Raw genomic sequence first — 16,644 nt, forward strand, 5'->3', positions numbered from 1 at the left:
TTTTGGAGATTCAGGAGGCGGGAAACGGTGGAATAAGCGCCAATTATTTCGATCTACCAAACAAACACACATTTAATTCCCTTTCTTGTTCGTTTTTTTTTTCGTGTTTTTTTTAACCAAAAGTATATATTTTTTATTAAAAATAATTTTTAAAGTATCTCTAACTATTTATCAGTTTTTTATAAAAATGAGGCTCAACACGTTTTATTTCAATATTTTATTGTTAAAATATTTTTTGCCCTTTAACCCAGTAAAATAAGTATTTTAACCTGACGGCATTCTTATGGTTCCATAGAGTAAAAATACTATTTTTATATTTTTAACATTAACAAAATATTATAGATAATTTTAAATCTATTAAATATTTAAAATATTTTAAAAAATATCCTTTATAAATATCTTTTCATTTATAAGTCATATCCTCAGTCTTCGAAAACTCGGGCTAGGCGGCCGCCTAGGCGTCGCCTAAGCGCTGGGCCGCCTAGGCGGCTCTCGGCGGCCCTAGGCGGCCCTCGGCGGGCCTCGACCGAGTTATTTAGGTTTTAAACTTTTAATATTTTGTTCCAAATTTGTTGTTTACGTCTTCGCCGTGCGCCACTTCGTCTTCCAAATTTGTTGTTTCGTCCTCATCATCGCTGCATCGTCATCGTCGCTATTTCGCCGTGCGCCACTTCGAAGGCTTCGTCGCTCCGGGCTCCGGTAAATTGTTTCATTAAGTTGTTAACTGTTGAGTCATCGTCGCGCAGTCTCCGCCAACGCCGAACGCGTCCGCAGCCGCCGGAAGTGTCGTAGGACGCGTCCGGCAGCATCTCGTGAAGCTTCCAGCGGCACTGGAAGCTTTCCGCGACGCTTCCGGTCGCAAGAGGGGGACGGCGTTTTTTGTTTTTTTTTTCTTTTTTTTAGATTTATTAAATTAAAATAATTCCTAACAGGGATAATTTCAAATTCAATAATAGGTTGGTTCGTAAAACCTAATAAAATTATCATCCCAATTAAATATATTTTAAATTTATTTTTTTTATAATAAATTGTATTAATTTTTATAAAAGAATTTTGAATATATAAAATTATATATAAAATTAAGATTCCATTATTAATTTTATAACTTATATAATCAGATTTAAATATATAAATAATATACTTAATTATTTTAAATAAATAATATTAAATATTAATTTATATATTAACAAATTTAAAAATTATAATAAATATTATCATTTATCAGATTTAAAAAATAAAAAATATTTTAAATTTAATAAATATAATACATATTATTAATTTATATTTTATATAAATCATATTTATAAATTTTATATATTATTAATTTATATGAATCGGATTTATAAATATTAAAATTATATTAAAATTTTAAAAATTCTAATAAATATTATTAATTTATATAAATCAGTTTTAAAAATATGAAAAATAATTTAAAATTTTAAAAATTCTAATAAATATTATTAATTTATATAAATCAGTTTTAAAAATATGAAAAATACATTAAAATTTTAAAAATTCTAATAAATATTATTAATTTATATAAGTATAAAACAGATTTAAAAATATAAAAAATATATTTAAAATTTAATTTATTTAAACAAATCTCGAATAAATTTTATTAATTAGATTAAAATATATAAAAAAATATTTTCAGACTTGTTAATGACTTAATGTTATTGAAATATTTTGTATTGTATGTCTGTATGGTATAATTAAATTTTATTATCTTGTTAATATGTTATGTGATTATGTCTTGTTATATATTATTTTTTCAGATTATCTGTTAGACTGTTATCAATGGCAAGCAATCCATCTTCGACAGCATCTGCCACTCAACCCGAATCCGGGATTCTTAGAAGAAAGTCAAATGACATCGGATGGGAGTTTGGGATATTGATTGATCCTAAGAACCTCGACAAAATTAAATGTAAATTATGTGGAAAAGCAATGTCAGGAGGAGTGTATAGGATAAAGGAGCACATTGGAAATATACCTGGAAATGTATCTGGTTGTCGAAAAGCATCTCAAGAAGAAAAAAATAAGTGCAAACAGTCTATTTTAGAAGGGAGGAACAGAAAGAAGAACAAAATAATGGAAGAACAAAGTTGTAGAGCAGAGGTGGCTATTTCCGTAGATGAAGAAAAAGGTCTTGAAATTAAAGGGATGGATGGAGTTAAAAAACCTCTTCCACTTGGCCCCATGGATAGATATGTATCGGTAATTGCTCCAGAAAATGCAGGCTCCAGTGGAAGTAAAGTACTTCGGCAAAAAAATATAAATGATGCTCTTTTCAAAGAGAGAACTCAACAAGTTCAACAATATGTTGGGAGATGGGTTTATGAAAATGAAATCTCATTCAATGCTGTTGATAATGATAGCTTCAAGCAACTAATGGAGGCAGTGGGTCAATTTGGACCAGGATTCAAGCCTCCAACTCAATATCAACTTAGAGAGCCACTATTGAAAGCCGAAGTTGAAAAAACAAAACAATTGCTGAAGAAACATGAAGAAGAATGGGCAAAGAATGGATGCTCGATCATGACAGATGCATGGAGTGATAGAAAAAGAAGAAGCATCTTAAATTTGTGTGTTAATTGCAAGGAGGGTACTACATTTTTAGAGTCTAAAGAGTCTTCAGAGGAGGCACATACAGCTGAACTTATTTTTGAGTATGTTGACAAGTGTGTTGAACAAGTAGGAGCTCAGAATATTGTTCAGATTGTTACAGACAATGCCACCAACAATATGGCTGCAGCTAAATTAATGAGAGAAAAGCGATCTTTTGGGTTTGTGCAACTCACACTATTAATCTCATGCTTGAAAGTATTGGCAAACTTCCACGATATAAAAAGGTGATTGAGCAGTCCAAGGCTTTTACCATTTTCATCTATGCTCAACATAAGACTTTATCATTGATGAGAAGTTTCACGAAGAAGAGAGACATAGTCCGACCAGGAGTTACTAGGTTTGCATCAAATTTCCTCACATTGCAAAGTTTGATTGAAAAAAAAGTTAGTTTAAGGGACATGTTTACAAGTGATATGTGGGAGAAATGTAAATGGTCAAAAACAAACAAAGGAAAAATGGCTTACTCTACAGTGATGAGCATGAGTTTTTGGAATGGTGTAACACTTTGTTTGAAAATATTTGCTCCTTTGGTAAGAGTTCTTCGATTGGTAGATGGAGATAGAAAGTCATCGATGGGGTTTCTATATGGGGAGCTTTTTCAAGCTAAAGAAGATATCAAGGTGGCTCTGAATAACGTGGAATCAAATTATCAGTCTATCATAGTCATTATTGAGTCAAAAATGAAGGATAGACTTGATACATCATTGCATACCACTGCATTTTTGTTGAATCCTTATTTTTACTACAAAGATAGTTCGATTGCTCTTTATGAGGAGGTCGCGATGGAGATTTTTGAATACATGGAAACTTTGCATGCCAATGAGTTAGATTTACAAGATACAATTATTAACAAGGAATTTCCAAAGTATAGAAATAAGACTGGGTTATTTGGAAAAACATTGGCAGCAAAAGCATGTGAAAAAATGATGATACATTTGATCCATGTGCATGGTGGAGTACATACGGTGCTCACACACCTAACTTGCTAAGGGTGGCATTGAGGATACTTTCATTAACTACAAGTTCATCTGGGTGTGAAAGAAATTGGAGTATATTTGAAAGAGTAAGTTTTAAACTTTCAGTCTACTCTTTAATTAAATTAGTTATAATTTTTAACGTCTATACTCTATATTCAGGTACTAACTATAGTATTTACTTTCTCTGTTTTTTTATATTCACACAAAGAAAAGAAATAGGTTGGATGCCAACAGGTTGAACAATCTAGTATTTGTCCAATTTAATGCTAGATTGTTGAACAAACAAAAAAGAGAAAAAAAAAGAAATGTTGATATCCTTCTTGCAAAAGATGTTTCAAATGCACAAGGTTGGATTGTGGATGGTGGGGAAGATGATGAAGTTGAACTAGGTTCCGGGCTCACTTGGCAAATGGTTGATGAAGCAAGTGGAGCAGATGAAAATCTACAACCCCGAAGAAGCTCCAGAGTGAGAGAACTCCATGAAGATGATTTTGAATCCGAAGAAGAAGACGAGGATCACAATAATGATATTGAGTTTGTGTCCGATGAAGAACAAGTTATTGAAAATTATGGAGAAGAAGAAGCAGAATAAATATGAGTCTATGAGATATTATTAGTTGTGTAATTTTGAACTCATTTTGTTAAGACATGATTTATGTTATTTAACAATTATATTTTGCTTAGTGGTTACTAGTTCACAATGTATTGCAATCTTGAATGAACTATTGCTACTATTTTCTAATGTTCTACTGTTTACTATATGATTATGATAACTTACTGTATGTTCTATTGTTTAACTGTTTCTTTTACTCATATTTACTGAGCCTAGTATATTTCTTTTGCACAAAACTATTAGTTTTCTTTTATAGTTTTTCATTTTTTGGTATTGGAAAGTATGTATTTATTTCAGCATACATAATTAGATCTTCATTGCTATGAAATTGTTTAAGACAACATTTAGATTTGCATATGACATTGTCCACAGTCCACATGAAACAAGGGATACCGAAAAATCCGCCTAGCGGCGCCTAGGCGCTAGGCACTGGTCTGCCGCCCGACTAGCGCCTAGCGAATTTTAGAACCTTGCATATCCTTTATAAATAGTGAATATTTCTCAATCTACTCTCAGACGACATACAGACACAATTCATCTTCTCAAATGATGAATTTTTGATAAGCCTAAACACCCTCATCAAAAATAGGTCTATCTAAAAGGATAACAGATCCTCTGGTCTATAAAAAAATAGATCATGAGATAGACCACTTATAATTACGATCGGATCATGATAGTGCTCTGGTCATATTTGATTGTGAACCTTTCCTGAGTTCACCGTCCCTCCAAATTATAGTTATGTCAAGGTGGGTGACCGGAGGCCACCCAAAAGCTGCCAACGATGGACAAATGGCTAGACTACCAGGCGTTGAGCGAGGAACGACCTCCGGCCACTCATCCCGATCCAAATTATAACCTAGAGGGATGATAAACCCAAAGAAAGATCCTAACCAATTATGATCGAATCACCACCACAATATAATCTTAATTACAAATAATCCATCCCTGACCTCATCAAATAGCTCGACATGAAATACGAGAAATCTTTGAACCACAAAATCCATTTGTATTAGCATGGATGAAAATACTACAAAAGCTCCTTAAAATATTGTAATAAACACAACAAAACAAAATGTCCTGGAAACGACTAGAAGACCTTGTCTTTAAAATTGCAACAAGTTCTTATAACCAAAAACTAAACTCTCTAAGAAAAAAAATACAAAATAAATGAAAGAAAAATCAAATCTGGCTATTCTCCCAAAACAATGTAGATGAGCATAATAGAGAAAGTGGGTTACCACTTGGAACTTGGAACTCAAAACTAGAAGAAATCTTGAAGCATTACTGATTTCAACTTGTTGTTAGCTGAATAAACACGAGGGTGATGCTTTTAATCGACTGTATAAAGTGCTCTAATCAACTAATAATCCAACATCCGAACGTCTGATATTCGACTGAATAATGCCTCCGATCGATTGAATTCTTCTAGTCAGCTGCCTAATCAACTAAAACAAAAATATTAGGTTTCCTGGAGCCTGAAGCCAGTCAACTTCCACCAAACTCAAATCCTGAAATTTGGCATCTGACTCCTATAATCATAGGTAGTCAATCCACTTCAAAAATCGTAAGTTCACAGGTTATTCAAAATGACCAAACTAATTTCTGAATCAGAATCAACAGCATGTTGTTCATCCAACCAACCAGGTTTTCACATGTGTAGTAGATGGTTCAAGTTCTCAGATGACAAAGAGAAAATAAGCAATAAAAATGAATTGATGCTAAAGGAAGCTAGTGAATTTTGAAGAAGAAACAAACAGATCTCAATCTATGAGCAGCTGCCAATAGATGTGAATAGGTGATCCAGAAAAGTAAGCACTGTCCTGCATACAAAAAGGGGTTTCTGAATAAAAATGAATGTATTATTCAGAATCTAGTCACACAGTTCATATATTATTTCTCTACCATGTGGAAATTCAAAGTATTGAAATGCTAAAAAACACAAAAAAGTTTGCATGGAAAAGGTTTTCTAAATGAACTTGCAAAGTAGTCTAATAAACTGAAGAAAAAGTCCAGTTGTCTAAATTTAAAGCATAAAATTGAAGGAGATTGCTTCTGATCTTGTTTGTTACTACATTATTGTGCTCAGATGTAAAAAATAAAGCAATATATAGTAAAACACAAAAAAAAAAAAAAAAAAAAACACAGTCAATATCAAACTCCACCCAAACTAGTGTATTCTGAGTTAATGATACATTGTTTTGCATTTTTTATTTTCTTCACATATATCACACCCATAGAAGTAAATCTACATAATAGTTCCTAGTTGCACAAAATATCATTCCACCTAAAACATCATTTGCAGAAGTCATGTAGAGGATTGAGATACTCACAATAATTTTCCTTGTTCAAATCTGAGTCACCACTGATCATGATTTAACCACAATATTCTCCACGTCAGACTCCGAGTCACTAGGACCATAACCTAAGAAAAGTAACATTTTGTTGGTTTAGACTTAAGAGCTTCATACATGTTTGCTCTTCGAAGCAGAAACCTGGATGCCTATCGCTAAACTTCCAAGCTGATGAGCGATACTTTGATGCTTTTGTAATCCATGCATTTGCCTGAAAAGTACAATTCATATAAGGGAGCTATGAAGAAAACAAAATGGAGATGCACAATATCTCATGTAGTTACAAACATTTAAACTTCTTGTAAGGTTTCGAAGAATCTCTATCAATATATCAATCTTATGCTGTCTTAGTAAAAATATATATGCATGAAGCCAGTGAGTTAGATAATTAGTTTTTAGTTCATGAAGACTATTACAACAAAGTAAACCAAAAATTCATAGTGCGACTATAGCATCCAAATAGTAAAACTCATTTTAGCAGAGAATTAGAGGATTCTACTGCAACGTCCCAGCATTCCCTCATTCCTTGTAGGCACGCAATACTTCAAACATCAGTCTGGAACTCATAGCAACAAATAACAATGTAAAAAAAACAAGGTTTGGAATTTTCAAACTGGTGCTGAGTGAACAAATGAGTAATTTTTTTTTGTTTTTTAATAAAGAATAAGTTATTATATTGATCAATTATAACATTAGCTGACACTTATTTGATTGCTGACTAAGATTAATCGTAGTGGTGTGCTACAAATTACCAAGACTCGGTGAGGAAACCTACTTGACTGTGCTTGATCATAACATTTGGTGAAGGAACTTGATTGACTATGCCTCGTAGAATTTCATCTAACACCAGGATGATCCCCCTTTATTTAAGAGGAGCTAACCTGTATTAGCATGAGAATACTACCACTGCTTCTTCATTTACTCTCTGTTCTACTTTTTCTCATTATTCCAGCGTGTAAAGAGTGTAAACTATATTTCTCACGATCACAGCTGGTAGAAGGTGTTGGACAATCTTGTAGCCAGAGATTTTTGGGAAAAATAACTGAATTTGAAATTACAGGATCAAATCAGTCTTATCTATTACGAGGTCTGAGCAGATAATCTAAAGTTGCCAGTGGAGCTGGTTCTGCCAAGTTTCTGGTGGTCTGAGTCATGGAGTCGGAATGTCACTCAACAGGCCAACTGTTGCCAAGTCAAGATAAGTTCTCCTGAGTGGTTATCGAGCGGAAGCAGAGTGCTCCCGAGTGTTGAGTCAGGACGGGAGTCAATGCGGTGTGCAACTGAATCGGGAGTCGATCGCCGAGTCAGGAAGCAGAGTCAGAGTCGTCGAATCGAGAAAGGAATTCGCCGTGGGAGACGTCGAGGGCTGCACTGAACGCAGTTTCCTTAAAACAGATTCGCCCCACCTCCGGCTATGTTTCGAGGTTCTATCGGGTCGTCTGTTTCCAAGAATACAGCGGCAGATCGTAATTGCCACCAAGCAATGGTGGATCACGACAAGCCGAGAATGCACCCGAGTACTATCACGAGTAATTCAACCAAGTGGATGCACGGTTCGGAAAAAAGAATTAGGGAACGAAGGCGGAGGAATTCTTTTGCTATTACTTTCGCTTCTGCATAGGTTGGGTTTCCTTTGCACCAACATTGCTTATCGGCATCAAGCTCATCGCTCGCGATGAACTTGCAACTAACTCTTTGTTTAACCCTTTTGTTAAGGATCTGCTAGGTTATCCTTTGACTTCACCCTTTGACTTCACATAATCAACAGTGATAACTCCCGTTGAAAGTAGTTGTTTAATGGTATTGTGTTTATGATGTATATGTCTAGATTTACCATTATACAGATAACTTTGTGCCTCACTAATTGTTGATTGACTATCGCAATGTATGCAAATTGTCAGCACCGATTTCGGCCATCTAGGAACATTTCTAAAAATTGTCGTAGTCATTCAACCTCTTCACCACATTTGTCAAGAGCTATCCATCGTTGATCTGGTTATTACGGTTTGTTTAGAAAATTTCTAGGAAATGACTGCACCTCAATATATATTCACTCGTAAATTTAAAGTCTTTTAGGTCAGATATCTAACTCGCATCATTGTATCCTTCGATCACAGCGGGATATCTCGTATAATGCAATTCATATTCATGAGTATACCTCAAGTACCTTAGTACTCTTATTATCCCTTTCTGCTCAACACCGGGATTACTCATGTATCTACTCAATTTACTTATTGTGTAGCTAAGTCTGGTCGTGTACAATTCATCAGGTGCATCAGACTTCTAATCACTCGAAAGTACTTTATGTAGGATCGATGCACGTGAAAGATGGGTGAATCACGTGTCTTTTGAAAACAAAACTTTTTATTCTTTAAAAAAAAAACAAAGTATGCAGCAAAACTAAAAACCAGAAACAGAAACGAAAAGAACACAAGTACGTGATCAGTTACTTGGTTCGGAGCTTCCGATAACTCCTACTCTAAGACCCAGGTCCTTCGGACCTATCGACGGATAATTCACTAAGCTCTCTTCCGGAAACACTGAAAGAGTAATCAAATACAAAGAAGCGAATAGGAAATTGTAACAATCCTACACTTTCCCTTTACAAGTATATAAAATAGACACAAATTTAAAATTCATTACCAACATGAAGATGTCGAAATGAAAGCGCTCATCTGTTGGCGTCAGTCCGTCTACAGTAGTTGTGTATAGCAATGTCGTAGCAGCACGAGATCGAAGTAGCCGGAACATCGAATGATCGTGTAGAAGAATTATGTTAAGAGCATTGGTCGAATCTGCTTTATATAGAGCACTTGAGACGCCTCCAATGGCACTTGAGGCGCCTCCAATGCCACTTGAGATGCCTCCAACCTCGAATTCTATCCCCCACAGATTCAGTCTCTTATCGTCGACAAAGCCTTCGCCATTATCCACTTGAGGACGCCTCAAACCACATAGAAGGTGCCTCCATGAGCTCCAAGGCACCTCCAACCACATGGGGGCGCCTTCGCGCTTTCTGCGCGAGTCTTCGGCAAAGCAAGCGCCTCCACTCGAACAATAGGCCACTAGAATAGCTAGAGTTTGTTATTTTTATCCTACAAAATGTGTTAGTCCAAATAACAGACTATACCCTGCAAAACAGAGTTAGCACAATAAAATATAATAGATTATTAATTAGATCTCGTCTTTCCAAGACCAAGATCTAGTCATGGTCTCAGTTTAGGTTTCCAAAATGAACCTAAACTGGACTAGCGCCTAAAGTCCCTAATTAGAACTCATCCTCACTGAACACTCTTCCAGTGCTTACCTTCACTTACCTGCCAAGTATTCGGTCCTCCATACCTGTTTGAATTTTCTCTAGTTTTGCTTAGTGTATGATCAATCTGATCCACTAAGACTTACTTGCAATACTAAGTTAGCACAATAGATTCGCTAGTCCGATCGACCGCCCTAAACTAGTCGATCACATATGCTTGGAGTTTACTTCTCCAAGACTTCTTATTACCTAGGGTTACCTCCCCCTAGGGTTGTTTAGCTTTACTTACTAGGACTTCCATTGTCTGTCTTCACTCACCAGGACTTTCCCTACCTAGCTTCATTCATTAGGGTCTAGCTTCACTCATTAGGACTTCTATTGCTTTGCTTCACTTACCAGGACTTTCACCACCAAGCTTCACTCACTAGTATTTGACTTCACTCACCAGGACTTTCACCACCTAGCTTCACTCACTAGGGTCTGACTTCACTCACCAGGACTTCTACCACCTAGTTTCACTCACTAGGGTCTGATTTCACTCACCAGGACTTCCACCATCTAACTTCACTCACCGGGACTTTCTCTTGTTTAACCTCCAGTTAAGACTAGTCACTTAGTAGACTTCTCACCTGCCTAACCTTGGACTTACCCATGCTAGTCATCTAATCTTGACTAGACTTCTCTTTTCCGAATATCAAGTCCTGTTTGGATTAACTCTTAGTCAACCTAACCATACTTGGGTATATTGTCAAACATCGAAACCCTTAGAGGTCGATTGTACCAACAATCTTCCCCTTTTGATATTTGACAATTTTCTTAAGTTAGGCTTATACCAAAGTTTGGTAGATTCGAAAAGTTTGGAAGATTAGAAAATATTTCTAACTTAAGATCAGTCTCCCCCTTTGACACACATAAAAAAAACATAAACTTAAGGTCACTCTCCATTAAGTTTTGCACAACAATAACTTGGGAAAGACATAACTAAGACACATATTAATTTTTAAAGACATTTAGAATATTTGAGATAAAACATTATTTTCCAAATCTCTGAAACATACAGCATATTGTTGAAAGTCAATTCTTTGCCTAAGGTTAACTTCAGCACCACTTTTCCTTGGCCCATAAAGTCCGAGATTGCTGAATTCCCCATGAACAATTTCTCTCCATATTTGATTTCTTTAAAGTTGTGGAGTAGCTCCTTGTTACATCAGATATGTCGAGTGACACTAGTATCGATCCACCGTTGTCGCGGGTTTGAATCCACCAAGTTCAGTTCAGAGACTACGACGCAAAGGTCATCTATTTCTAGTCACTTGTTCAAGTTGGCCTCTTGCTTCTTCTTCGACTTTTTTCACTCTAAAGATTTGTGACCAATCCAGTCACAGTTGAAGCACTTCCCAAGGAACTTTCTTTTGTTAATGCCTCCTCTAGGTCTCATCTTGGAAGATTTAGGATTCTTCCGTTTCGAGCTTTAACCGTGTTCGACCACGTTGATTTTCATAGTAGCCTGAGAAAACAACTTTCTCTCTGAACTCTTGTTGTCTTCTTTAATTCGAAATCTAACAATAAGTTATTCCACGTTCATCTCCTTCCGCTTACGCTTCAGGTAGTTCTTGATCGAGCCGGGAGGCAGCTTCTCAATGATTGCTACCACTTGAAAGGTTTCACTTAGAACTCTACCTTCTGAGTGGATCTCATGCAGGATCACCTAAACTATTAGAGTTGGTTGATCACCATCTTGGAGTCAATCATCTTGTAGTCCGGGAATGTGCCCATAATTAATTTCATGGCTCCCGCATCCTCAGTCTTATACATCTTGTCCAGGGACTTCCACAGCTCCTTGGTCGTTCTCTTTGTGTTGTATACAAAATATAACGAGTCGACAAGGGAGTTGAGGATGCAGTTTTAGCATAAGAGCTCAGAATGAGTCCATGACTCCACTATACTGCTGGTCCGAACATTAGCATCCTCAACAGGCTTGGGAGGATCCTTGGTCAAGTACCGAGCTAGAGTGAGTGTGGTCGAGTAGAAGAGCATCTTTTACTGTCAGCTCTTGAAGTTCAACCCAATGAATTTCTTTGGCTTTTCCCTATAATTGATTGGAAAATTTTCAATCGGGGTGGAAGGGGCCTTCATATGATGAATCTGTTGCACCTCAACGCTTTCTGTGGTCATCTCAACAGAGCGAGTTTGTTTCAAGATTGTTGGGCAATCTTGTAGCTGTAGATTTTTGGGAAAAATTACTGAATTTGAATTACATAATCAAATCAGTCTTGCCTGAGTGGATAATCTTAAGCTGTCAGTATGGTTAGTTCTACCAAACTTCCGGTGGTCTAAGTCGTAGAGTCGGAATGTCAACCGACTGTTAAATGCTGCCAAGTCAGGATGAATTCTGCTAAGTGGATGCCAAGTGGAAGCAAAGTGCTTCTAAGTGTTGAGTCGGGACGGGAGTTGATGCGGTGCTAGCCGCGTCGGGAATCGGAGTCGTTGAGTCGAGAAAGGAATTTGTCGAGGGAGATGTCGAGGCCTGCGCTCAACGCTATTTTCTTGAAACATATTCGCCCCAACTCCAGCTGTGTTTCGAGGGTCTCTCGGGTCGTCTGTTTCCAAGATACAGTGGCAGATCGTAATCACCACCAAGCACTGGTGGATCACGACGAACCGAGAATGCACCCGAGTGCTAGCACGAGTAGTTCAGTCGAGCGAATAATCGACTGAGAGAAAAGAATTGAGGAACGAAAGTGAAGAAATTCTTCTACTATTGCTTTCGCTTCTTACTCATAGCCTCCTTTTCTTGAGCGCTCACTCTTGAATGTAATGAATGACCGAATTATGACCATTCATCACTGAATTTAATGACAATCATATGTCACTACCCATCAGCTATTATTGGCGAGAGAGAGAGAGAGAACCTTGAACAAAATCCACTCACCTACAAAATGTTGCCTTAACAAACATCAGTTTCCTTCTTTGTTTCCCCTCATTTAAATTCTCCGTATCTTTGTTTAATTTTCATTCTAGTTGTATTTTCAAATGACTACTACTCTTAATCTCTTTATCAGAATCACGAAGTGCAAAAATTTCCATAAGTTCATAATTCTAAGATGCGAACAACAAAATGCCGGTATCCTTCCTCCCTCCCCAAAATCAATAATCGCTAACGTGCCAAGAAACGAAACCGTCCGACAAAATATCGGTGAATAGAAAATACATTACAAAAAAAACCGTAAAAGACCACCTTTTGCTCGTTTAAGGGGACGCCATAACCGACGTGGTACATCTGACCCACCAGAACCTGCATCGCTACGTCGCCGGCCTTGGCCTCTTTGAGCGCGTCCTGGAACCACCGCCGAGTGCAATCCACCACCACATCCTTGAGAGGAACGCGGGAATCCATCCGCTTATCATCGCCCATCTCCTTCTCCAGGATTCCTGGGGCGGCGTCGGCGGTGGCGGAACTAAAGTCCTTGTTGGAAGCCAGTGATTTGGGGGAGACCTGACCTTGGCGCTGCAGATCCTCCCGGAGCCAAAGCGGGCGCGGCTCAGCTCTTCAAACACGCAGGTGACGGTATGCGTATACCGATGAAAGAGAGCATGCAGCAGCAGCAGAAAGGAAGAGAAGGGCGAAGACGAGACGAGGTGGAAGACGGTCGAAAAGGTCACGTTTTTTTATGGAGAGAGTGGTGGCGTAGTTGGGTTTTTAGCGCTGGACACAAGCAAAGAGGTGGTGGGATGATCCTTGATGACCAATTAAAGGGCTGTTTTTACTTCATACCTAAACTTGGCCCGTAGGCTAGCTGCTTTCCACTGGATTCCATTCCAAAACTCCTTTACACTTAATTTGCATTCAATGAGCACACTCAGCATCTCACCATTCTACATCGATGCTTTGAGATTTTTGGTGTTATCCCGCTCGTGCACTTGTCAATTTGAGATTCCAGGGAAAAAGAGGGAAGATACAGAATTGATTTTTACCAGATTTCCTCGTCAGAGTCATGACAAAGCATACCAGTTCCTGCTTGATTTTTAAGAGATAAAGCATACAAATATGCTAAAAAGAAAATGAAATAAAATATTGTCTCTCCCTTCTCTAATTGGAGGAAAATCAAAACTGAGAAATTTTCCACTCAATGTATTTTCAGATCCATTTAGCAAGATCGACTGAAAAATCTCTAGACCTCGAGAACCTTCTGTATCATGACAAAGGCCAGTTAAAAGAGCATTATAAGTCACACAATTCCTCTTAGGCATTTGATCAAAAACCTGAACAGCAGATTCAACTAGACCAAATTCCAGAAACGCGTTAAGCATCCCAGTCCAACATATATTATCTTTTATAGGCATTTTTGGAAGACATTAGCCTCATCAATCTTTTGTAAGCGGAGTATTGGGTGCATAATATTTTTGGTGTAATGAAAGATTCAATTTTTAAGAACTAACGACCTATGATCATCTCACGATAAGTTTAACATCTGCGTACATATATTTACTTCCCTTCACGATAACGGATCTATTTTTTTTAGACGGATGTCCTCGTGGTCGACAGATTTGAGGGTGGCAGGATGGAGAGGATGGCCGAAGATCCCGATGGTCGGCCGAGAGGCGGAGGAGGTGGCGATGAGGCTCAAACAGGAAAAACAACGCAAGTTGGATGCAGACATGATGTCAACGGCCAAGTTGACAAGGGTATTAGAGGTGAACAAAAGTTTGGTTAAATTGAAAATTTTATCCAACTATTGAATTTAAAATTTTGATTATTTTGATTTTTTTTTTTAAAAAAAAAACTAAATTGGTTATATAGCTTAATTCAATTTGGATTTGATTTTAAAATCACATTAAAATGAATAAATTGAAATTAAAAAATCGATAAAAAAAAATCATCATAAATGACAGTGATGTTGGATTTTAAAATTCAACATCATATTTTAATAAATTTTAGACCATAATTCAAAAATATTAGTTAATTCAAGTAATTCGATTTCTCACTGAATTAATTGATATTTTATCAATAGATTTGTTCAAAATTTAATGAATTCAAGCTAGTTTTAAAAAAAATTTGATCAATTTGATAAGTTTGAGAAAATTCAATTTGTTTGCTTTTAATTAATTCGGTTCAGTATAATTTTAGTCAAATACTCAGGTCTAGGGAAAGATTGAACTCAGGTTGCCAAAAACTAGGTATGACTCCAATATTTCTGTTGTAATGTAGGTCCAAAATGTCTAAGGTTTTAAGGTTTCTAATACTTTCTGGAAGTTCTCCACTAATATAGTTATCACATACGTAAAGAATATTTTTGGAAAAAAAAATAGAATTTCAGTTAGCTTTATTGAGGATCTTTGAGTGATCAATTTAGCCTCATGAAATTTTTTTTTATTGATCATCAGGATAAATCGAAAAATGTACATAACGGTCAATCCAGAAATTCAGCATCCTTTGACTACGTCCCTCATATGGAAGAAAATTTTTATAAATACATCGTATTTAGAATTTAAATCATGGATATCTGAATGATAAACGCTGAGAACAATAATGAATATTAGAGAGATTGTATACTTGGTAGTGCATTTTTTCACTAAATGAATAATTAAGCAACAAGAAACTAGGACTCTAACATAGTCAAAGATCCAATCTACGGGTTGTTACAATTTAAGTCCAACCAATTTAAATACTTCCGAATCAAATAATGAGGGGTGTACTCGGCTAGAGCGCTGAGTCACTTTGTACAATATAACAATAAACAAAGAGGTCGAGTATTACGCTATGACATGTAATATTATTTGTAGTCGACGCCTCTCCAATTGCAACATTCACGGCCCATCCACGGAGTTGGTAGCTTATCGGCTTTTGGGAGGTTAGCTCTGACATAAGGTCATCTGCAACGTGATGTTCATGCCGTGTTATAATGTGACTGTGTGTTTAACGCCGCGTTGTAGATGGAAACATGACGTTAAAACGCTTGAACGCGTTCAAGCGTTCATGGGGTGGGCCAGGGCGGGCCCATGGGCAGGGGTGGAGCTAGGATATTAGTTTAGTGTAGGCAATTGCAGCTACCGTTGACGGACATATTGCGGAGGGTGCCTCATGCATCCAGTTCCGACGGCAACTCAATAGTGGTGAAGCAACTAAAGCTCTCCACATTACAAGTCATGTTGTCGTGTATCTTGCTAAAAACTTTTTGCATCATCTCGCTAATTTTTTTTTTTTGCATCATCTGCCTAATTTTTTTTCTTATACTTGTATGGAAAACACAACAAGAAAAGAAGTGTATCAACATGTATCTTGCTTTCGGCATACTACATATGCTTGTTATGCCGTTTAGTTAGGAAAAAAACAAATACTAGATGAGAGAATTATAAAATTAAGGGTGGTTTCGGTGCCTAGGTCCAGCAACAAAAAAAAATGTAAAAAATTAATATTTTTGTTCAATAATGTATTTGAAGTGCAATGAAATTTTATAAAGAATTTGGGATTGCAAAAAATGTTATTAACATGCATCAAATATTGTTGTAACAAGACAAAATGAACAAGCGCTTATTCTTTTTTTGTGTCATCTGCATCATCTATTTTTTTTCCTAGGTTGTGTTAATAATATTTTTTAAGTGGGTCCTGGCTCAGTGTGGGCAGCTGCCCACACTGGGCCTGTGCTAGCTCCACCCATGCCCATGGGCCCACCCCATGTGTAAACTTTTTTTTTTAATAACGGCTAGTGCACGATTTTTTAAAATATGAATTTTTAAATAATGACTTTTTTTAAATAACAACTTTATATTTTTAAATTAAAAATTAAATAACAGTTAATTGTTTAACAGTTACTTTTT

At 36.6% G+C, this 16,644-nt stretch overlaps 1 protein-coding gene across 3 annotated transcripts; it reads right to left on the reverse strand.

Annotated features, from left to right (window-relative positions):
- Positions 1-5,243: 5,243 nt before the first annotated feature.
- LOC122050367 lies at positions 5,244-13,537 on the reverse strand. 3 transcript variants are annotated; one of them, XM_042611288.1, is made up of 4 exons: positions 13,064-13,537; positions 6,711-6,780; positions 6,549-6,640; positions 5,244-5,655 (listed from the first exon to the last, which is right to left on the reverse strand). In XM_042611288.1, the coding sequence occupies exons 1-3, from the start codon at positions 13,238-13,240 to the stop codon at positions 6,585-6,587; spliced, it is 303 nt and encodes a 100-aa protein (XP_042467222.1). In that variant the 5' UTR covers positions 13,241-13,537; the 3' UTR covers positions 5,244-5,655; positions 6,549-6,584. The 3 variants fall into 3 exon arrangements, with proteins under 3 accessions (XP_042467222.1, XP_042467216.1, XP_042467210.1); XM_042611282.1 differs by having other exon boundaries at positions 5,244-5,663; XM_042611276.1 differs by having other exon boundaries at positions 5,244-6,038.
- Positions 13,538-16,644: the final 3,107 nt, after the last annotated feature.

The sequence above is a fragment of the Zingiber officinale genome, chromosome 1B (assembly GCF_018446385.1).
Source record: "Zingiber officinale cultivar Zhangliang chromosome 1B, Zo_v1.1, whole genome shotgun sequence".
In the NCBI taxonomy this organism is placed as follows: domain Eukaryota; kingdom Viridiplantae; phylum Streptophyta; class Magnoliopsida; order Zingiberales; family Zingiberaceae; genus Zingiber; species Zingiber officinale.

Coding starts and splice junctions, on each gene's coding strand:
- LOC122050367 (XM_042611288.1), bottom strand. CDS start 13,240: ATGGGCGATGATAAGCGGATGGATTCCCGCGTTCCTCTCAAGGATGTG. Junction 6,781..13,063: donor TCCCCTTAAACGAGCAAAAG/GTGGTCTTTTAC, acceptor TGTACTTTTCAG/GCAAATGCATGGATTACAAA. Junction 6,641..6,710: donor GTTTAGCGATAGGCATCCAG/GTTTCTGCTTCG, acceptor TACTTTTCTTAG/GTTATGGTCCTAGTGACTCG.